This window comes from Sorex fumeus, unplaced genomic scaffold, assembly GCF_029834395.1.
Source record: "Sorex fumeus unplaced genomic scaffold, SorFum_2.1 ptg000131l, whole genome shotgun sequence".
In the NCBI taxonomy this organism is placed as follows: Eukaryota; Metazoa; Chordata; class Mammalia; order Eulipotyphla; family Soricidae; genus Sorex; species Sorex fumeus.
In genome coordinates, this window is record NW_026606188.1 from 34,115,424 (window position 1) to 34,140,307 (window position 24,884).

A 24,884-nucleotide genomic window follows, 5' to 3' on the forward strand; every position below is an offset into this window, starting at 1 on the left:
TATCATGGTTACTATTATTATAATGATACTTCAAGCCCCAAACACAATATCCACTTTCATTCTTATAGATTTTCTTTGCATTATGTCCCATATGTAGAGAAGTTGACAACCCAGAGGTATCCAGAGACATAGGCATAAAGAATCCACCATATCCCTGTTTTCTCTATCAAAATCTATAAATGGGGAACTCTAGTAAGTAAGAAATCATTAAAACAATAACTGCTTTACTCTACTCCAAACCGATTTTCCTAAATTCAGTGACAGCAGACATGTTTGGGTAAGAAACAAAAACTTCTATCATGATAAGGTTATAACAAGGATCCTCAATATACCTGTTAATACATTGTCACAGAAAACCAAATAGAATTTTCTTTTGTGTTGGCTAATGCTGTGCTTTTCCTATTGTTAGAGTGCTTGGATGCTTGTACTCAGGCAGTCAAAACTAAAAGCAGAGTATCACAAAATGGCTGAATTCAATAAAAAAATTTTTTTGAGGGGGAAAAAAGGAAAGGATAGGGAAACTGGGCTACAGAGTATTTTTAAGTTGATGTACCTCTTTTTTACAGTCTCTTCACTAGGGTTAGGGGTGAGCACTCTGCATTGGGTTTAAGACATACAAGATTGTAAAATAAAGGGGTTGGGAAAGAGAAGGATGTTTGAGGGGAGTTTTCTTCTGCATATCCTGGGCTCATTCTCTAGAACTTTTCTTTGGCGTCATTTTTCTTTCTGATATCATCCATTTTCTCTCCTTCCCCATATTGCACCATCACTCTAATCCTTGCCACCTCCCCTGTAGTTTTTCCCCAGTAAATTTATATTGTTGGGGCTGGAGCAATAGTACAGCAGGGAGGGTATTTGCCTTGCAAACAATCGAACCCGACCCAGGTTCTATTTCCAGAATCCCATATAGTCCCCCCAAGCACTACCAGGAGTAATTCGTGAGTGCAAAGCCAGGAATAACCCCTGTTCATTGTCGAGTGTGAACCAAATATCAAATAAATAAATAAATAAATAAATTTATATTGCTATATACACTTGACCTCAGTCATTAAGGGAAACCTGCCTTGATCTGTTCTCTTAGCTATCAACTATAGCTAGTAGTTGGCTCTATTTCCCTGAAATCCAAGTATTGTAACTTTCATTATCAGGAGTCAAGGTGAAAGATAGCATTATATAAGATAGATTTAATGGAGATTGTTATGAACTGAATGATTTTTCCCCACCCTCTAAAAGCTGCGAATTCTTAATATCTGCCTTGAACTTTTCTTTTTTGACTTTTGCTGTCACACCCCGTGATGCTCAGTGGTTAGTCCTGGGTCTACACTCAGCAATTAGTCCTGTTGGTTCTCAGTCGATCATATGGAATGCCTTACACGGTCTTAACACCTAAAGTGCTGGTATGGAGTTATGAAAGTAAGACTCTCATACTCTTAATGCCCCCAGAGGAAGAAACACGAGATAATCTTTTCTCTCTTGCCCTTTTCTGCAACCTCCTCTCTCTTTCTCTCACTCTCTCTCTCTCTCATATAAATGTACATTGAAGAGGGTATGTGTCAGGAAGAGGGCACTCACTTGTAATTAACTGTGGTGGCCACCCTGATCTCAAACATCTTTCCTTCAGAACTATGTGAAAATAATTTTCAATAGTCTACGTCAGGCAATCTCTTATATTTCTCATGTAGTCTATAAATCACTTGACTTTACTTTGACTGGTTGTTTGGGGGATTTTGGCTACCATACCCACTATATGGCCAGTTATCTCTCTTTTAGTCACATACTTTATGAGATCTGAGTTTTTTCTTTATACTGGATAATGAGCTTAATTTCTTTGAAGTTATTAAGATAGCTTTTAGCCTTTACTTTTTTCCTCCCTTTCTGTTCAAGGAACTCACTCTCTAATTGATATTTTCTAACCTCTAGCTTCTTTTTCCTCCCATTTGTTAAAAGTCTTAGTTTTTTTTTTTAATATTTGTAGTGAATCACCGTGAGGTACAGTTACAGACTTACAAACTTTCATGCTTGTTTCAGTCATACAATAATCGAGTACCCATTCCTCCACCACTGCCCATTCTCCACCACCAATGTTCCCAGTATCCCTCCCACCACCACTCCATCTCTCCCCTCTCCCACTTTTAAAGGTATATTCCCTATTACTCTCTCCTTTTGGGTATTATGGTTTGTAATACAGGTATTAAGTGGCCATCATGCTCTGTCTATACTCTACTTTCAGCACCCATTTCTCCTCCATATCAGGCCTTCCAAGCATCCTTTGTCTGGTGGCCACTTCTCTATTTGAGCTTCCTTTTCCCCCAGCATGTGTCAAGGTCTCAGTTGCTCCAGTACCAAGAAGGATCCGCCAACAAATGGAGAGAAGCAAAATGGAGATTAAGCAAAATGATAGAGATGAATTGGAGAACACAACAAGTGAGAGAAGGCTTGTGTCCCTGGAAAAGATGTAGTGGGCATTTACTTACATTTACTTTGTCAGATCCTTCCAATTTTCAACAGGAGCCAGAAATTAAAAGTTTTGTTTTTAATGCTTAGAACTAATTAAAGGGACTTAAAAATATGTATGTGAGCCAAAATTATTCAGGCCAACCAACACAGGTCTGAGGGCTGGTTTTGCCTCTTTGGTCTCTAATTTCAGACTTCCACTATAATCTTCTTAATGATTCTCCCAGGGGCACTAGGGCTATTATGCAAATAGTTCTGCTGGCTCATATTATTCTTCTTAGAAGGCTTTGACAATCAGGCCAAGCTAAAGCCCGCTTATGGTGGAATCATGTTTCATGTCTATTTTTTTCACCTCTATCTGGCAAACAGTTCCCCTCGTTTTACAGAATCACTGCCCAGTTGATTATTGGCAGCAGCGTTCTCTCAATAACAGAAGGGGGGAAACTGCCCATATTACTGTGTCCTGGGAAAGAAACTGTACTAAATGGTTTATGTTGCCACAAGTTGGTACACAGTTCTATAGTCACTCCTGCAATGGCATCCTAGGACATCTTTTATGCAGAATCAACAGACATCAATATTATTGTGATCTTAGGTGCTAGGATTTTATTTTATTTTGTTTTATTTATTCCATTGAACAATATTGAATTTTCGTCTCTCTGAGTAGGGTTGTGAGATGAAATCATCTGCAGGTGTTTTAAATTGTTCTCTGGGTAATTGTTTCTATTTCTGGTATCAGTTTATCATGTAAGTACTGCTTTTGGATTTTCAGTGTTGGTAGTCTATCGGCCTGTGTTTTTCTTCATTGCAGAAGTTAAAGCAAGTCTCTGGGCACGTCTTATTATTTGATTCCTGTTTCTAAGGTGCCAGGGCAGGGTCAGGAGCAGCCTACAGAGTCATTGCATGTTTCCCAGCAAACTTCAGAACTACACCAGAGAAACATCACAGAAAGTTTTTGAACCACAACAGAAAACACTGTGCTGTATTGAAAGAAGGAAGAATTTTAAAAGCCTTTCTAACCACATATTTAAAAAAAGCATTTAAGTTCTCAGTAATAGTTTGTCTTCCTCTGTCTCCCAAGTTTATGATAAAATTATTATCTTTTTAAATTATTTAAGTAATTCTATTTAAGTACTGTGATTTACAGATATTTTAATAATAAACTTTGGGGCATATAATCAGAATTTTAACATACTTTCTTTTGTTGTCATATAGGTAGAATGTGTTTGTGTATGTGTGTGTGTATACCTTTAGTTTTGTTGTAACAAAGCAACTTGTACATATTTTAAAGTTTAAAACTGAGCATCTTTCCAGTGAAACAAAAAGAAAATTTAAAAATAAAACAGAAACAAAATTACAACAGAGAATTCTCAGTTCCAAATAAAATCCTACAGTTTCTGCTGATTCCCTCATCAAGTGGCAGGGCTCAAATCATCCTTAGGAGAAAATTTTATTTTAAAAGTGTCATCTTAAACTGCGAGGACGTCAGTTAAACATCACAATTAAAGATGCCAAAGGAGAAGCCATGTTGTCAGAATGTCCACTTAGTCTACCTAAATACCTCGTTGTCAAAATGTCCACCTAGTCCACCTAAACACCTCAAACCCACCCTTTGGTGACCTTCTATAACCCCATATTTTAAAGATTTTTTTTTCTTTTTTTAAGAGAAAATTAACAGTTGTATGTTGGTAAATGCTAACTGTCTGTATTCACATGGAGACACAGTGTCACATCTGAGCCCAATATATAGAGAAAGAAGAAAAATAGAATTCTATGAACTACTACACAGAGGCCTAGCCCCTCCAGCTTCCAAAAGAGCTAAGGGTGCTAAGATATTTTCCCCCACAGTTTACAGTGGTGTGGATTCCATAAACTCTGTGTTGAGACGAGAAGTGATCAACATTCATTTGGAATAGAAATCAGTGGAGGGTCTTTCCCCCACTTAATTTTTGTCCAAGGTATTTCTCCAAGTTAAGTTGAGAATGCTGATGCAAATGAGAAAAAAAGAGACCTCAAAAACAGGGCGACTGAGAACAGGGAGTCAGGGATGGGGGGAGGGGGAGCAAATAAAAAAGATTTCAACTTGCTCCCAGGAACTGGAGAGAATTTAAAAAGATTGGGATCCACCAGTGTTCCATTAGTCATCTTCTCCTTCATCCTCCTCTCCTTCCTTCCCCTCATCATCTTCTTCATCTTCATCCCTTTATTCATCAATATCTTCCAATCCTTCTTTCTCCTCCTCCTCATCGTCATCTTTGTTTCGTTCCCCTTCTTCATTATCTCTGTCAGGAGCCAAGTAGGACTGCAATGGGTTTGGCCAGATGTTATTTTTAATGACTTCCCCGAGCTCAGTTTGCACCCACATCTGAATGGTCAGTGAACGCGGTGAGGAAGCTCTCATGTTCCTCGTGCTGTCTCTTCCTGCTGGCCTTGTTCTGTGTTTGATTTGAGCGTTTCGTCAAAACCTTTTCATATTTCCTTGAAGATGCATCACCACCTCATGCAGATGAAATTCTTTGGGGAAGACTTTATTTTCAAAGTAAGGGTTTTCATCAAAATAAAAATCTTTCTATAATCTGATTTAAAATGTTCAAATTCTGTCACTTCAACTCTTGTCAAATAACGCAGCGTCTCTTCGTCCTCCTCCTGAAACACCTCAGACACTTGTGGACGGTTGACAACCGGTTATTATACAAAAGTTAAAGATTTGGGCTATCAATTTCGACCTCTTCTGAAAAAAAATGATTGGTGAGGTTTGTTATTTTTCTGTTCTACTTTCAAAATCTCCTCACTGGCTTGCTCATTAATTCTATTTCATTTTGCACTTCATCAGTATGTTCAATAGCTTCCTGCTGCTATTTTTCTCCCTTGCACACTCTCAAAAAGTTCAAGACCCACTCTGCCTTGGATAGTAGTACCCCCGCACCCGTATCTTTATCTGTGGCAGTGTGGGCTGGCATCTGGGGGTCGGCTGAAAGGCAGACGGGGTGTGGGCATGTGGGCTGTGGAGTCGGTCGCTACATCGTAGACTATTTCAATACATTCTGTAGGCCCCATATTAAAAGTCACAGATATTCTCCTAGAAGTTCTTAAGAAGAATTAGGATTTCTGCTATAGGATATGTCTGCTTATATTTTACGTTATGATGAATAACCTATCATTACTATAATTTATCAACATCATCATTATTAATTTTGTATTTTCTTGCTTTATGGTATTCATCTAAATTCTCAGTGGAGAGGGTTCTATCTCTTTTACCACTGTAAACCCAGAAGAAGAAAAGTAAATGAATGTTTCCACTAAGCATATTTCATTTTTTACTTTTATATTTATATTTAATTTAAATTTCATACACTTCATTAATATTTAGCCTCTGATTTCTACTTCATGTTTTATAGTTGCAATGAGCAAATAGAGTCTCCTGCTTCCATCTTCATTTGTTTCTTCACATGTCTAAATGATATCATTTAGAGAATTTCAACTATGAGAATTTAGTTTAACTGGCCAATATTTAAATATTAAATATTAGCACACAAACAAAATTATTTATTTTATATATTTTTCTGACTTCAACTGTGAGTGTGGAAAGGTCGGACTACAGCTGAATCTTACAAAGACAATGTTTATGAGAAACAACTTTGTTCCTGACACTCAATTTGCTCTCAACGTAACGCCATCTCCGAATGTAACAGTTATGTGTACCTGGTCAAGAAGTCAACATGACAAATGACCTGGCACCTCAGTTGCGCAGGAGGAAGAGAGCGGCTTGGAATGCCTTCAAGAGCATCGAAGAAATAGCTAAGAAGACGAAGAACCTCCGGCTCTTTGATTCCACCATGCTGAGACCATTCTCCACACGCACGAAGGTACCGTCAGAGGAACAAAGGTATGTGGGTCCCGGGGCTGAGATTGCCAAGCCTGCTCGGATCGGGGCTGAGCATCCTCCACCCAGATTCTCCATCTTCCAGTAGGCAGTGGCCACACCCACCAACTGGCCCCTTGGCGTCGTGTAATCCCATCAACAGCCAAGACCCAGAGACTATAAAACCCAGCTCCCGGAAGTGCCCGGCTACATCTTATTATCCCATTCTTACTTTGGACAACCTGGCAGGCTACCGAATGTAACCTGTCCACATGGCAGAGTCTGGCAAACTCCCCATGGCGTACCCAATATGCCAAATACCAGTAACAATGATGGGTCTCATTCTCCTAACCCTGATAGAGCCTTGTATACGGCACTCTTTAAAATCTCAGGGCTAGGACGAAGGAGACATTACTGGAGCCTGCTCGAGGCAATCGACGAACAACAGGATGATCGTGATCGTGATCATTCTTCCTGCATTAACATACGCCTCAGAAACCTGGGCCCTACACAAACAGAATGAGAACGCTATTCGAGTCTCCCAAACAGGAATCAAAAGAGCTATGCTTGGAGTATAACGTTTCATTTGAGAGAAAGAATCCGAAATTGTGACCTCAATTGACGATCAAGAATCAGGAACGCTGTCTCGTTTGCCAAGGCATCAAAATTCAGATGGGCTGGACACGTAATGAGATTTAGAGATGACCGCTGGACTGAAGCTGTTACCGGCTGGATTCCACAGGACTTCAAAAGACCACATGGCCGCCCACCTACCACATGATCATACTTTTTCATCAAGATCATGAACGATTGGTTTGAGGCTCTTCTTGTTCTTAGAACAAACATATGCCATTGGGCTACACTAGCACGCGACAGGGACAAATGGAGACGTTACTGGTGCCTGCTCGAGCAACGGAAAGTCAAGTGATCAAGTGATATATTTTCTGATTTGGAAATTTTAATTTTCTAACAGTTTAGTAAATTTGTATGTTTTATGTATCAAACATAAAATTAGGGACTTATATTTATAGATCTTTCATTTACTGAATAATCAGAAACAGTTTGAAGTTGGGGAAGGTGATGCCACCCATCTTCTTTTTCCCAAGGATTGCTTTAGCTATTCATGAGGGTTTATTGTTCCATATCAATTTTAGGAGTGTTTTGTCTACTTTGCACCCATATGTTGATTGCAGCACTGTTCACAATAGCCAAAATCTGGAAACAACCTAAGTGTCCAAGAACAGACGACTGCTTAAAGAAACTTTGGTACATCTACACAATGGAATACTTTGCAGCTGTTAGGAAAGATGAAGTCATGAAATTTACGCATAAGTGTTTAGATATGGAGAGTATCATGTTAAGTGAAATGAGTCAGAAAGAGAGGTACAAATACAGAAGGATTGCACTCATTTGTGGAGTATAAAATAACATAATATGATACTGACACCCAAGGACAGTAGACACAAGGGCCAGGAAGATTGCTCCATGTCTGGAAGCCTGCCTCATGAACAGGAGAGAGGGGGAAGGAGAAGGCAGCTGGAATAGAGAAGGGATCAAGAAAATGAGGGTTGGAGGAATTGGTCAGGAGTGGAGATGTGTGCTGAAAGTAGATAAAGGACCAAACATGACAACCTCTCAGTATCTGTTTTGCAAACCATAATGACCAAAAGTAGAGAGTATTGGGAATATTGTCTGCCATGGAGGCAGTGGGAGGGTAGGAAAGGGGGTAGATACTGGGGATATTGGGATGGGGAATGTGCATTGGTGGAGGGTTGGGTGTTTGATCATTGTGTGTTGTAACTCAAACATGACAGCTTGTAACTATATCTCACGCTGATTCAATAAAATAAAAAAAATCAGAAACAAATTAAACAATCCTAATATTAGTTTCCTAGTGTTATTTCAACAAAAAATAGCAAACTGAGTGGATTAAGTAAAAAAATTTTGCAGTGACTCACAATTTCAGATAATTTGAGCCCAATATTCAGATGTTGGTTCCTCCTGAGAACAGAGGGAATGATCTATTACGAGTATCTTTCTGACTTCTAGACACCTAGCTCTCACTGTGAGTTTTCACAGTTTCTTGACTCCGTGAGTCTGTTGTGTGTACATATTACTTTGTATGAAGATGCCAGGCAAATGAGATTTGAGCCCACACTATTTCAAATACTTCATTTCAAAGTTATTAACTCTGTAATGAGTCTGTCTGCAAATAAGACCACATTCTGATGTACCAGGATTAAGGATTCGAACAACAGAATTTTGAGTATAAAATTTAACCCTTAGCAATACCCATCATATGATTAGGACTATTTATAGTTCTTAACGAATACATATTTTATACTTTGACTAGATCAAGTTAACACACAAATTAATTCTCAATAAAGATAATATATATAATACAAGAAACTGTATCTAACTGCTGAAATTACATAGAATCTATGTTTATATTGGGGGATATAGACTTTTCTACTCCATTTGGGATTTTCTGAGTTTGGTAGCAAATATCTGATAGATTAATAGCTAAAAAAATTGAGCATATGTAGAGACAATTTATATGAAGGTAAATTCTCAAGAAAAATATAGTTAAGGGTACCAGAGATAAACATCCTTGTGCCAAGTGGTCTGGGGCATCAAAAAGCGAGGAAAAATCTTCACATGACAAAGGAAGATTACTTCATGTTATCTTGAGCAAAGATAAGATTGTCAGATAGAGAAGAAATATTTACACCAGAATAATAATCTTCAAAGTATGTATATTTTAGGTCACAAAAATGAGGGCAGCGACTGCTTGTTTAAATAGACGAAGGTAAAGGAACAAGCTTCTTTTCAGACTCTAGGCTTTCTTATTCTTTGGTGGAGACTATTTTCTATTTCCTATTGATGTAGTGATGTGTTAATAATCTTGGCTAATAGAATGTGGCCTCGTTGACTTCAAGAAGGTTTGACTATGATCTCAAATAAATGGCTGTATATAATTTTTCTTTCTCTGTCTATCTCGGACTCCTTCTCTATACAGATAGAGTTATAATGTTATAACCTTTGTTATTTTACTCTAAAATATTTCTAAAGTAATTTTTAAGCCTGGCAGTGATAGCTTGGCTGAAGAATAAAAAATGATGCAAAGGAAATGAGTCAGAGAGAGAACTTTCTTGATTCCCAGACTAAGCGTATGTTTGCTGGCCTGTCTATCAGTGTATAAGTATAAGCAAGCATACCCTAACCTAACACAAGTCAAAACAGACTGTCATTTAATCCATAGACTCATGAGCCATAATGAAGCCTCTATATTTATAATATTAAGTTTTCTAGTTGATTGATAGGCAATGTTATTTTGTAGACAATACGTCAAAGTATGACACTTGAGTAATTCAAGGAAGATGAACCTGACAGCAATAGTAGTATTGATTGTAGTATTTGTGTGAGAAAAGTAGAGGTGGGAAATTACAATCAGGAGTATATGTTAGGACACTAATCTAGAAAAGAATTTTTATTAGGCTACCAGTTATTGCGTTATATAGCAAGGAGACATGAAAAGCATTTTGATATAATTTGAAAAAAAACATTTTCAATAAAAAATATGAGTGTAGGGAGAAATAAGAACATTGTTTTCTCTTACCAAACTTTATACTGTTACTGTCACTGTCCTCCCATTGCTCATCGATTTGCTGGAGCAGGCCCAGTAAAGTCTCCATTGTGACAATTGTTAATGTGTTTGGCATATTAAATACCTCACAGGTAGCTTGCCAGACTTTGCTGTGCGGGGAAGATACTCTTAATATCTTGCCGGGCTCTTCGAGAGGGGTGAGGGAATCGAACTCAGGTCGGTCATGCTGGCCGCTTGCAAGGCAAATGCCCTACCTGCTGTGCTACCACTCGAGGCCAAGCATTATACATGTACATATATATATATATATGTTCATATATATATTTGTGGGCTGGAGCAATAGCACAGCAGTAGGGCGTTTGCCTTGCATGCAGCCAACATGGCCGACCCGAGTTCGATTCCTCCGCCCCTCTCGGAGAGCCCGGCAAGCTACCGAGAGTATCTCACCTGCACGGCAAAGCCTGGCAAGCTCCCCGTGATGTATTCGATGGAGATGTTACTGGGCCCGCTCGAGCAAATCGATGAACAACAGGAGGACCGTGATATATATTTGTAACTTTTGTCATTTTACTCTAAAATATTTCTAAAGTAAATTTTTTGTGACTCAAATGAGAAAGCTCTTCAAGCTACTTAATGTTTGTCAAAATATGTATATCCATTTTTGGGTTTTAAGAATGGTAAATTGAAACACATTTTTATGTGTGATGGCTAAAATGTCACAATGAAAGCTCTTCACTTAGGATGATTTGTATAAAACATAAATATCAGGGACTGGAGTGATAGAACAGCGGGTAGGGCATTTGCCTTGCACGTGGCCTACCTGGATTCGATTCCCAGCATTCCTTATGGTCCCCCAAGCACTGCCAAGAGTAATTCCTGAGTGCAAATCCAGGAGTAACCCCTGTGCATCACCAGGTGTGTGTGACCCAAAAATAAAAATAAATAAATAAATATCAAATATATTCTGCTCCCAAGGATAGCAGCTTAGCTTTATGTTACAGTAAGAACTAAGAAATTGCAAAAGTAAATATTTTTTGATTAGTTTCATAACTTTCTACCAAACTCATGGTGCTTCATAATACCATTTTTTAAAAATCTAGACTAAATCCTTTCTATTCTTACTCAAAAGAATGGATCAAAGAGGGAAAGATCTTATGTTAAAGTATCTGCGCACAGTCCTATATACATAAAAACTGTGAAAACGTAGAAGTTAAGGCTACTTTTACTTTTGATTTTAGTGGTCAAGTATAAAAAAGAATAAAATTAATGAAAAAAATTCATAGTTGAATGCTCAACAGCTATGATACATGTTTGCTAAATACAGAGGAATAAAAATAGGCTATTCAAATAATTATTATCATTGATATACATAATGTAACTTTTTCAACAAACTGTTTTAAAATTATATTTTATTTATAAAAATCTTTCAGACAAATTATCCATTGAAACTGAACACATTAGATTATAGTTATTTTTATAATTTATTATAATTATTATATATAGTTCTATATAATATGTAGTTATAGTTATTATATATACTTATTATTTGATTAGGGTTAGAGTGATAGCCTAGGGTGTAGGGCATTTGCCTTCCACGAAGCCGACCTGACCAACCGGGTTCGATTCCTACACCCCTCTTGGAGAGACCAGTAAGCTACTGAGAGTATCTCTCCCGCACGGCAAAGCCTGGCAAGCTCTCTGTGACATATTCGATATGCCAAACACAATAACAAGTCTCACAATGGAGACGTTACTGGGCCCGCTTGAGCAAATCGATGAACAATGGGAGGACAGAGCTACAGTGCAGTGCATTATTTGATTATATATAATAATACATAATATATGTATATTATATATACATACTAATATATCCATAATATATTTTATAATATATAACATATAATATATTATAACATATACTATAGTATATATTTTATAATATGTTATACATGTATTTGTTACATATTAGGTAATATAATACAATTATAGTTATTATTTATTAGATTATGGTTATTATAGTTATTATTAGTTAATACTATTGAGTAATAGGCTGGAGAGTTAGTATAGTTGTTAAAACGCTTGGCTCTATCCAGAGCACCCCCTATTGTTCCCATATAAGCTCAGATCCCTGAGCACCACCTGGTGAGTCTCCAAACAAACAAAATTAGTGGCTGAAAAGGAGTCTATCTAGTTTAGCAAATACAATCTTTATCCAGTTCTTTTGTCTTTGTTATTCTCCCAGGACCTTTATCATTGATATATCAACCTTTTCTTTTGTTAAACAAATGTGTTGCTAAGGCAACTTGTAGTCTTCAAGATTCTAATGCTTTGGATGACAAAATGAGTGATTTTGATACAGACCAGTATTACTATGGATACAACACCAGCCCTGCTGTACCATCTCTCTTGCCCCCATTGAGTAAATTCTTTTATAAATTTTTTTCTTTTATAAATTGTTGTATAAATCAGTACACACCATGGTGGTGCTAAAATATATTTATAATTAAATGATCCTCCTGTTTTCTGGGATAAATGGCTCATGTTTCGATGATTTAGAACTACTTAACACCATATATAGCCAGGGATAGATTTTAGGGCTCGAACATACAGAGTATGCTCTACATCCGTGCCCCAGTCCTTTATGTCACCTTTTAAAAATGTTTAAATATGCACTTCAGAGCCTGGCAAGCTACCAGTGGAGTATTTAATATGCCAAAAACAGTAACAATAACAGGTCAGAGACAGGGTGGACCTGAAAGAGCCTCTTACTGCAGTGTTTGGAAAGGCAAGTAAGGACAGGCTCCTAAAATCTCAGGGCTGGGGCGAATGGATATGTTACTGGCGCCCACTTGAGTAAATCAATGAACAATGGGTGACAGTGATACAATGATATAGTGATGCTGATAAGAATTTTAATTAGTGCCCCAAGTTTTTAAAAGAAAACAGTATATAGCCACATCACTTTCTACCTTTAGACACTAATATATTTAGTGTATTATGTTGCTACTGTTTCTCTTCTTTTTCTCCCATGCTTCCACAGTAGTCATGCAGAAAACTCTACATAACCAGGTAATCATGTTCTCTAATGTGAATTCTATTTTTATATAGTCAAGTATTTTTAATCACATAAAAATACAGTTTAGGATTTTGTTTGTTTTTGGACCACCGCTGGCAGTGCTCTGGACTTACTCCTGACTCTGTGCTAAGGGATCACACCTATAGGGCTCGGGGAACCATCTGGGATGCTGGGGTTTGAACGCAAATCATCTGTGTGCAAGGCAAACACCCTATACACCATGCTATTGCTCCAACCCTCAGGTCAGGTTTTTAAATGCATTTAAACTTATAAAAAGATAGAGTGACAAATTTTATTCTTAAAACATGGTCAGTGGTTAGAAGCTTACCACAAGGGTGTGGGGCCAAAGGTCAGTTAGGATAGAGAAGGGACCAGTATGACAATAATTAGAAATGATCAATCTGGGCAAGAATAGAGTTGAAATTAGGGATATACATGATAACGTTTCAGTATCTGTGTTGCAAACCATAATGCCCAAAAGAGGTGGGGGGAGAGAGACAGACAGACAGACAGGACAGACAGGACAGACAGACAGAGACAGAGAAGTCCCTGCCATAGAGACAATCTGGGGGCAGGGAGGGTAACTGGGGACATTGATGGTGAGAAATGTACATTGATGAATAGATGGGTATTGGAATACTGTATGACTGAAATCTAATCATGAACAGCTTTGTAAGGGTCTGTGTCAGTGATTCAAGAAAATAAATAAATGCTAAAAATAATTAAAAAGTAAAAGCATTCCATTTACAAAAAAATGTTTTTCTTAAATAGGTAAGGTGACAAAGCCCATATTATTTGGTAATTTTTCTCATTGACCTTTTTACCATCTTAGCTTGTGGAATGTACAAATTAGTTTCTTAGTGGACTTTTTGGATTCTATTTAACTTGTTCGTATCACCCCGCATAGAATTAAATACAGAGAAGTGCATGTCATTTTAGGTAAATTTTTCTTGTGCCTTATAAATCCTGCGTGAGTCAAAATATAGCAGGCAAACATCTTAGTTTCACAAGACTGGAACTTGATGGTTAATAAAGCCAGATTTATTTTCTGTTAATTTAATTTTTTCTAGAGGTTTTTACTGGAATAAGATTAAGACACACGGCTTTCTTTCTCTCTTTCTTTCTTTCTTTCTTTCTTTCTTTCTTTCTTTCTTTCTGTAATTTTTACAAAAGGCAAATCTGTACATTGCAGTCAATACAAATCTTTTAAAAAACAAATCTAATTCCTTTGTGGTAACATAAAATAAGAATTAGTGTACTTGATGTAATTTTACGTAGAGTATTTGTAGGTAGCCATGCCATTATAGCATGTCATTACTGTTACATTATTCATTTCTAAAATAATTTTAATTTATACATTTGAAAGTAGAGTTAACAGTGGGTCTAAAACTCTTCTCACTGCTTTAACCCTCACCAATATTCACATAAATATTGACTGGTGGATTCACCTGATAAAACTAAATGAGTATCCTGCAAGGGCTGGTAAGATCAATTACTAAGTTAGGAAAGCTTTTAGAGGACATTTTTTGGACAAATAATTTAATTGCAAAAGCCTCAAATTTCTGACTGCACCAAAAAGTCTGTCTGAAATTTCCACTGCTCCTACTAATCATTACAAAATCAGAATAAAGATTCTGGGACTAACATGTGAGGAACCACAGACCTTCTCAGTCCATTCACTGTGTTGTTATTGTTTGGAGGGTCACACCCAAATGTTGCTGGGGGCCACTCAGGGAACCAAGAATGGTGGGGGATCAAAATCAGGACACTCACATGCATAGCATGTGATCATCCCATTGTGCCATTTATCTGGCTCTCAAATGTATTGTAAAAGAAGATTTATAACCTGTGTTTAATGAATATGGATTTCAGGATATTTATATTGTCCATTCTACTCTTCCTGTTTATTATTTGTGAGTCATTTGTAAAACTTGTGTTCTGTATCAACCAGTTCAATGTTTTGAACACAGTAATCATGCAATTTATATATGTATATATGCATCTCTATATATTTATATACTTTTTAATTTTTGATATAACTGAGATGAGGAAGCACCTGTGTCATAAATAGCTTTTTAGGAATGAATGTATGCTATGATAATGATAGCAGTAGTAAAAAAATCTAGAATAGCAGGAACTAGTTGTTTGGTGTGTATCTCTTAGCATATATCAGTATATTAGGTCATTAACTCACATAGTTTACAGTTATTTACTATGTGTAAGACTAATTACCTGAAGCTCATAAAACTAAAGCTTCAAAACATCTTTCCTTCTTTTTTATTTCTTCTTTTTTCCCCCCTCACTTGTTTGGGCTACACCCAGAGGTGCTCAGGGCTTACTTCTGGCTCTGGGCAGGGATCACTGCTGGCAGGCTCAGGAGTCATATAGCATACCAAGGATGGGACCCAAATCAGCCATGTGCAGGGGAAGCACACTACCCCCTATACTGTCTCTCCAGCCCCTTCAAGATATATTTATAAATGCCCTATATCTAGATCTTGCGAGAACCAACTCTCTCAAGGGGCCAGTATGACAGGCAAAATTGGTTTAAGTGAGATTCCTCAACAATGGTCAGGTAAGAACATATCTACTCATTTTTTGAGGGGATGAGCGTTTGCACCGCAGCCTGTGGTGCTCAGGCACTCTCCTGGCTCTGTACTCAAGGTGAATCCTGATGATACTCAGACTGTGGTGTCAGAGATTCAAGCTAGGTTTTTGGACACAGATGCATGCAAGGAATTTACTTTATATCCTGTCCTGTTTCTCTAACCCTTGCCAATTCCTTTTTTGACACTGTTCCTTATATTGAGTAATTTGGAGAGAGGCAGCAAGGAGATTTGGTTAGGGATTCACTTATTTGACCTTTCTGGAATATATTTACTTAGTGGAAAATTATTGTATGGCTTATAGGTAATATTTATGTATAATAAATATTAATAAAGCTGATATAGTATTTTAAGGTGAGTAAAAGTTACAAGGCCAGAGTTTGCTCTGTGTATGCATGTAACTTATGGTGCCCAGAACCTGATCTACTGGTAATGGAGAACTACGAAGATAGAGTCAGAATGCAGTGCAGAAAATTTTCACAGATTTATAGTGCTTTATGAAAAGAATGTAATAGAATTCTTACTTACTAAAAGTAAAGTATTTGAAATGCTGATGATAAAATGTGAAAATTTATTTATAATATGGACTTATTCTTATATAGCACATTGGAAAAGTTCTTTCTTAGAGAAAGTTAAATTACAAAACTTTCACAAAAAGAGGCCCCAGAGATTGCAAGAAAAATTTATAAAATAACTTAATAGGGTTTAAGATTTACTGTAGTATTTCAGAGAGAATAAAAGCACTGATACTTTCCTGATTTTGCTATGTCTTTGGTATGGTCCATTTTTGAATCATCATTTTAAAATTTACTCATTTTAAGTTGTAGTTATTACATATTGGTATTTTGAAAATTTGCATTATTCTCTTTGAAAAACAATGCAAAATTTAATGTCAATTTTGTTCTCCATATTGGCATACATTTTGCCTTTGTATCACATCTGTCAGTGCTCAGGGACTATTCCCAGCTATTCACATTTGGTGGTGCTCATGGGACCAAATAAATCTGGGGATCAACCCTTGGTCTCTCACATGCAAAACGTGCATTCCATTCCTCTGAGTCATCTCTTGGATCTTATCTCCATATGAATAACTTAACCAACTACAAGGGAACAACAAGAAAAAAACTCTGGTGTTATACCAAGGAACAGAAGCAAACACGAAAGGACTAGAAGATGATATGTACATAGTTATGTATGCACTCATTCTGTTTTGTACCAAAAGTGAATCTATTTTTTTTAAAATGAACAAATAAGACAGCTTCTCCACTGCAGGCTAATATATACAATATTCTTATTGATAAAAATTCACTAATGTTTGCAGAGGAATTATCATTATCATTATTATCAGTATTGCCTTTTGAGGCTACATCCAGCAATGATCACACTTACTGCTGGCTCTGAACTCAGGAATCACTCCTGGCAGTGGGCTGGGGATCATTTGGGAGGCTGGAGATTGAACCCTGGTAGACTGTGTGCGAGGCAAGTGCCATACCCACTGTACTATCTCTCCAAACTGAATTTTTGGCTTAAGGATCCCTCCTAGAAAAACAGTATGAGAGGCTAGTGATATGCAACAACAAGGAGAATGCTTGCCTTGATGAAGATGATGTGGATTTGATTCCCAGCATCAAATATGGTCTCCCAAGCTTTGCCAAGTGTGATTCCTAAGTGCAGAGTCAGGAGTAAGACCTGAGCATGACTTAAAAACCAAACAAGAAATGCTAAAACAAACCCCAAAGCCACACGATATGAGTTTATTTATGATTTAGAGAATGTATTGTTTTTGAGTGGGTGTGGGCTTGGGATTGGTGCTCAGTAGGTTAATCTTGGGTCCATGTTCAGCAGGGTCCCTGGGAGTGATCAGGGGAACATGTTAAGGTTTAAACCAGGGTCAGCTGGATGTGAAGCACCCATCTTAACTGCTGCTAACTCTCTGTTTCCAAAGACTGTGTCTCAAGTAACAAGTTCTGGAAATATTTCTGTTAAAATTATGAACATTTGAAAATATAAAATTTTAAGTATAAAATGTGTTTCAGAAATTTAAAGTATAATCAAACTTAATTTTAACAATGAGTAAATCATCAATAAATTGTCAACCTGTATTTATTGTATTTATTATTCTAGACATGTGACTAGTTTGAACAACATATCTATCAAAGATATCTCTCAAATAATATGATTATTTCAAAGTGTAAAACTGTTCTATTCTGGATGGTCAAATATCAAATTGAAAGCATTTTCTGCAATAAAGGATAATTTGAAAGCTACTTAAGAAAGAGAATGACCAATCCAGTTAAACAATGTTTGAGTTTATTTATATGATTCATATCTGCCTTCTTGAAAGGACATATACAAACTTGATTTCAAAATTAAAGAACTTTTGAATGACAAACGTTCACGTTTTACTGTCAATATTACAGGTACGCTCTTTTTTGGTGAATAATTATCAGTTGAAAATGTACCAGTTGGAATCTATAATCAAGTAATTTAACACTTCAAAAAAGAAATAAACATTCATTTTCAAATCTTACATATATTATTTAAATAGATACAAAGTTCAATTTAATAGTTTAAAATATTATTGTTATTCCCTGAAAAAAAATACCTTGGTCAAAATAAATGTTTTGATTATTTTTAAAATGTATGACTCTTTAAATAAGCACTGTTAGTAACAGTACACCATATATTATTTAGCAATGAAGGTACATCAAATAATGTATATAATATTTGTTGAAAGAAAAATGTATAATTTGTTGGGAAGTTGCAGGCAAAATATTTTAGGTTATTATAATATGCAACTTAGACTCAAATTCAAGGAGTTGGTTATTAAAATAAAAGATGAACAAATTCATAAATAATCCCTAAATTTCCATTTTTTAATATTAATCTGTATGACTGATGCATGCTGACAGTAACAAGGTATCATAAATTTAAATGGCTTCTCATATACAATTCCCTGTCCATTTATACAAGTATCCTGTTAAATCCTGGACTCCAAAAAGAAAACTTTGAGGTATAGCATTAAATATAACATAAAAATGCATGATATTTTTGGCTGAAGTTCAGCAAAGCTAAAGTCAGTTGAGAAGTGTTGACTGGGATGCTTCCAAAGTCTTCCAGATTTATGCCCTCTGAGAAATTTGTTGGAGACATCAAATAATTCAACTCTTCCACATCAATATATACAAAGGCGTTTTTTTATTAATCAAAGAAAGGGAATTAGAGTCATCAGAAATTATTTTTAATAATACATATATTTATTGCCATCATAGTTCTGCAAATTGTCATAAAATTAAAGTCAGATGAATTCAGAAACATGTGCAAGTTTGAGACATGGACACAAATAACAGCATGGAACTGTACATAAAATAATTACAATTTATTAAACACACTATTTTAGCACATCCATGATGGATGGAAATGAGCACCATATCTTTTATGAATATATATATATTTTTTGTTTTTTCTCTACAGCACCAAAGAAATCCAAATAGAAAAAAGGAGGGATTAAAACCTAGACTTCAAGAATTAGTTGTTTCCATTTCAGCCACACTATCTTATTTTTTTTCTTGATTTTCAAAGCTTTTATAATATCACAGAGCTCCCACGAGAGCATTGATATTTCCTAGTACATATATATATAAAGACTTATATATATGTATATATATGTAGCAAACTGTTTTCTATACCATTCTTATTTAAACCTTGCATGTGGCATAAAATGGATTGGTGGCACCAAAGTATATTTTCTGTTGAATTCATATTTTCTTTGTCCTAATCTCAGCCAAGAAAACAAACAGCACCAACTTCAAATCCAAACTTTTGATTTTGATCACCAAAGTCATTGATCATTACATCAACTATAGGTACTTGATCAATTTTTGGTGTGTTGATTTCAATCACAGTCTTTTCATATCCTTTTCTGGACTGTAAATGAAACAGAAAAATAAGTTAATCATTGATTTTTTAACATACTTTTTCTTTAACTTTCTTAATCCTTTAACTTTACCCTTAAGGGGTAAAGTTTTTACGGGATAAAGTTAACACATAAAGAGTAGAAAATCAAATTTATCTTTATGTGGTAACTGACACCTTTTATTTTTCTTGCTGTAATAATTTTAAATTTGAATTGATGGACATTACATTTCATATTTATATTTAATTCAATTAGTGCAATATTCTAATATATATACTGTCCAAGAGAAAAAGATACAACCTGATAGTTGAAATAAAAATTGATATTGTATAATATCCATAAATAAGCAATATATCTGCATGTATGTAAAGTTTTTTGTAAAATGTAAATATAGCATAAAAAATTTTAAAACTGGAGTTAAAATAAAAGCACCATTTATTAGTATAGGAAATAATTATGCATACTTTACAATTAGAAAACCCTTTTGAAACATTTATCTTTTAATTTGTTTTTCATGTTTTTGTATTTTGCTTGGAGGTCACACCCATTTGCAAAATATATGTTTCAGGTCTTTCATCTATCTCCCTAGCCCATGTTTGGTTTATTACCTTTTAAAGGTTTACTTGTGGTCTCTTTTACTGAAGGGATGAGTCAGTTTATCTGTAATTGTGATTTCTCCTTAATGGTTAACACTTTAGCCAAACAATGAGCATTCTTTGTGCTCTATGGATCACTTTTTTAAATGGAATTTTCTCTTGCTTGAATAAGATAGTTCCACAGGAAAAAAGGGTGCCTGAGACAATACAGCAGGGAAGGGCCTTGCCTACCCAGGTTCGAGCCTCAGCACTCTGAGAACACCAGAGTGATATCAGAATTCAGAACAGGGAGAAAGTCCTGAGCATTGTGGGTTTGCCCCCAAAACAAACAAACAAAAAAAGTAGAAATGATTGTGCTTCCTAATTTGGTCTAGTATAGTACCAATCAATGAGCAACACAACATATAGGAAAGAAAGATCCTCATGTTTCTGAGTTCTTTTCCAATAGTGATTCCCATCCTGTGGCCCTGGTCCTACTGGGGTTCCTGTAGTAGCATAATGTGTCCCCCAACTCACCCATTTACACAATTTTCACCTTTGGCCAACTTAAAATATCCTCAGAGCCCACAGGGTACTCTCTGGCCTTTGTTTGAGAAACAATGATCTGAGATATAAGTAATGATTACTTTAGCTGTAATGTGAGGAGGAACACGGAAAAATGTTTTTTTTTATTTAACTAGTTGCCATACTGTTTTAATGTCACATATAATTTCATAAAATAACGTGATCTAGAGTACCTTCTTTTAAGTATTTAAATATGTACTTATCTCTATATTTCCAGGTTTTTCTGAGTACTGGTGTGTGTGCGGGATGGAGTGAGGTTGGGTCTGTGTTCACAGTATTGATGGTTTCTAATATAAGACGTCTGAATATTCCAGTGGCTTTTGGTTTTTTGTTTGTTTGTTTGTTTGGTTAGTTGGTTATTGTATTTTGGGCTACACCCAGTGGTTCTCAGGAATTATTCTTGGTTCTGCACTCCTGGCCAGTATAGTGGACCATGTGGGATTTCGGAGATTGAACCCAGGTGTGCTGCATGCAAGACAAATGTCCTATCTTTCTGGTCCCTGAATATTTCCATTCAAGCATCCAACTTAGTAACAGAAGACATCTTTCTTGAGACCAATTGTATTCAGCACAAAATTGAGAATGGCCCTTGCCCCATGCACCTCTATTAACTCAGGCAATAGAGATGATACTTACAGCACAGCCATCATACAATGCTTTGATGTAAGGGTTGTTATCATAGGATATCTCCTCATCATTTGATCCCAAAAATCTAAGTGCTTTGTCATAACTTCCTGTTAACGCATCATACCAGGCTGCTGACTGATGACAGTTGTAGGTGAAATTTTGCCTTGCAGAGGCAGTCAGCAGTTTCAGGAATGTCATTTGCACCATATTAATAGAATTGCCTTCAATATCCAAGTATGAAAGCTGAGAATTAAAGAATAAAATGACATGTAAGGATTCTTTTCTTCTTTTATGTTACAAAAAAATAAAGTCAAAAGTAAGAATTTGTTATGGAGACAATGAAAGTAAAAAATAAAAAAGAAAGAAAAACACTAGTGAAAGTGAACTGTAATCCCAGAAGCAGGCAGATGAATCAACAATCCACTGAACTTGATGAAAATGTGCATTGAGTGTTAGAAGACTCAGATAGGAGTTTATAAAATCAGAATTGTTTTCCACCTGAATTAATGCATGTACCACTTACCTTCGATTAGACACTATTTCCTATGCTGTAGTTTCCTAACATTATAAAAATTACCAAAAAAAAGTACAGCTTCACAAAGTATTTCATTTTTTGATATTTTTCATTCTTTTAAAATCTATTTTGTTTGGTGTCGGAGTCTGTCAGGCAGTACTCAAGAGTCAGAGGGACTGAGTTTCCCTCTGATACTCATGACTGACTCAATGCTAAGGTTGGAGGATCTAAAGTTGTTTGGTTCCTGAGGTGCCAGGGTCTACCAGGGTCACTTTTGCAGTGCTAAGGGAACTCCAGGGTTATATCTGATGGTGCCACGTGGCCACATGGTGTCACAGTTTTAACATGGATCCCAGGGCTTGCACGGCATATGTCCCTGACCACTGAGATATCTCCCTAATTTGATCTTTGTTTATCTTTTAAAATAACAATGGAGGGGCTGGAGCAAGCACAGCAGGTAGGGCATTTGCCTTGCACTTGGCCGACCCGGGTTTGATTCCCAGCATCCCATATGGTCCCCTGAGCACCGCCAGGGGTGATTCCTGAGCGCAGAGCCAGGAATAACCCCTGTGCATCTCCAGATGTGACCCAAAAAACAAAAAAAAAATTTAAAAAATAACAAACAATGGTAACTGAAAATCAGTGAAATGCAAAGACTACTTTATGCTGTCTGATTTCATCTAGTTTTTTTGATCTTTTAAGAATATGCAAAGACTACTTTATGTTGTCTGATTTCATCTAATATTTTTAATCTTTTAAGAATATATATATATATATATATATATATATACTATTTGCCCAGATTTTTGTTTGGCTTATTTTTTTTTTTGAGTCTTAACTGGTGAAACTCATACAATATACAATAATGGCTGCATGCAAGGCAAGCACCAATCACCTTGACATAAGTAATATCTCTCAAGCCCTGGGTCAAACTTTATAGATATTTCTGCAATAATTTTTTTGTTGCCATATTTTTCTATGGTGTTTTCAATACTTTCATTTTCAGCACAGAACTGCCTATATGTTCATTTCTGGATGGTGAGGTTATTCATCTTTATATCACCTACTCTAAGAAAAATACAACTACAATGAAGTGACTGAGTCATCAAATTCATTATTCTGTACTTAAAGCAGGAAAAAGTACTAATTGAAATCTATTACAAATCATATATTCAATAAAATTTATAATTGTTTTATTGAACATAATTGAAATATGAGGAGACATGAAATATAAGGAAATTATAAGTATTAAATACCTAGATTTAAAATAATTAAGAACATCTTCCAAAATATAAATTGAGTCATTGTAAATACAGTTACTTATGATTTTCTCTTTTGAAATACATTTCATCTATATTTTCCTGATGAAGAGCACAGATGATAAGGATTATGATGAGATTGAAGGGAAAAAATTGGGGAGAAGATTCACTAAGGAAAGAAAAGAACAAAAAAGATAACTAAATATTCTGTGTATGTTTAGCACAGTGGTAGGGCGTTCGCCTTACAAGCGGCCAACATGGCCGACCCGAGTTCAATTCCTCCTCCCCTCTCGGAGAGCCCGGCAAGCTACTGAGAGTATTCGATATGCCAGACACAGTAACAACAAAGTCTCCAATGGAGACGTTACTGGGCCCGCTCGAGCAAATCGACGATCAACGGGAGGGCCTTTACCTTTACCTTTACCTGTGTATGTTTTTAGTGCATAGAGAAACAAATATGTAAAATGGGAGTCAGGGAGATGACTTAGTGATCAGGGACACATATATAGACCCAAGTTCAATATCGAGTTCTGCATGTCCCTCAAGCAGTATCAATGTTGTTCTGGAAGACTCACACATATCCAGGGGTAGCCCTGGAGACTCTCAATCCCATTCGGCTCCAGGATTACCATATCCCTGTGCCCAGAAATCAACCCATTTGATTCTGCCTCAATGGACCAAATATCATTAGATCTGGTCTATATATATATATATATATATATATATATATATATATATACCTCCAAGGAGCTTCTTTGAAGGTTTTCTTCTTTTAAAAAATGATGAAAAAAATGCAAGATGAATATTTGATATATAACTTGAAGATTGAAGTAAATAATTGTATCCAGTAGATAATTTTGCAAGAAGTTATTAAATAACATATTCAGATTTCTATAGAAAAAGTCATTCTATAAAGGGCCATTAATAGAAAATAATAGCTTTAAAAATAATATGAAAATTGAGTAATTATCTGGATAAGTGAGAAATTTTTATTTGAGTTTCTTTTTTTTTCATGAAGCAAGACAGTTTTTTATTGAAACTTACTTAGAAAGATGTGAGGAAAGAGAATGAGAGGAAGTACATGTTCAGGAGATAACAACCGCTTCTCCAGAGTGAAAAAAAACAAAGACATAGAGAACAAGAAAGGTAAGTAAGTGTTCAAGGGAGAACATGAGCATGAAGAACAAGCCTCATTTGAGTGATCTGATCAAAATTATTAACCACATATATTTTAAAATGTTTTTAAACCCAAACTTGGTTGTGGTATCTAATCATAAAATATCTAAAAATTAATTACAGTTAACTAACAATTGTACAGAGATATTAAAGCAAACTTGTGCTATAATTAAAATAAATGAACCAGCGAGTCAGTTCACATTATTTTCAAATGAAGCGATCAGTAAAACATTTCACATTCCAAAGTTCTAATTAAAATGGAGAACACAGAATACACGTAGGCTTCAAGAAAAAAACAAAATGATTATAGAGACAATAAATATATATAATGTTCTCTATACCTGACATTTATAACAATCTCATTTTTACTATGTCCCTTTCTAGTACTTCATGATATTCTTATTTCACTTGATCTATAATATATTAGTAACAATATATTTTAATTTATTTTGATTCAAACATTTTAGGCTTTTCTAAAAATGGAAATATTCTAAAAGATACAGATGGATCTTTTGTATGTGTATGGATACACACACATACTATTTTTGTTGATCCATTTATATATTTTTTAACTTATATATACATATATATATAAATCTGGGATACACTTCACTTATAAAGTTTAAG

The 24,884-nt window shown here is 35.7% G+C and overlaps 1 protein-coding gene and 1 pseudogene across 1 annotated transcript in view; both read right to left on the reverse strand.

Moving 5' to 3' along the window:
* Window positions 1-4,591: 4,591 nt before the first annotated feature.
* LOC130046101 (protein SET-like) lies at window positions 4,592-5,414 on the reverse strand (annotated as a pseudogene).
* A 13,136-nt stretch (window positions 5,415-18,550) lies between these two features.
* COL11A1 (collagen type XI alpha 1 chain) overlaps window positions 18,551-24,884 on the reverse strand; it is a 208,274-nt gene continuing 201,940 nt past the window's right edge. Inside the window, exons 66-67 of the mRNA XM_056139025.1 lie at window positions 21,318-21,551; window positions 18,551-19,532 (exon numbers count right to left, since the gene is read on the reverse strand). Coding sequence (XP_055995000.1) covers window positions 19,386-19,532; window positions 21,318-21,551 — 381 coding nt within the window. The 3' untranslated portion in view covers window positions 18,551-19,385. The remainder of the gene's footprint in view (window positions 19,533-21,317; window positions 21,552-24,884) is intronic.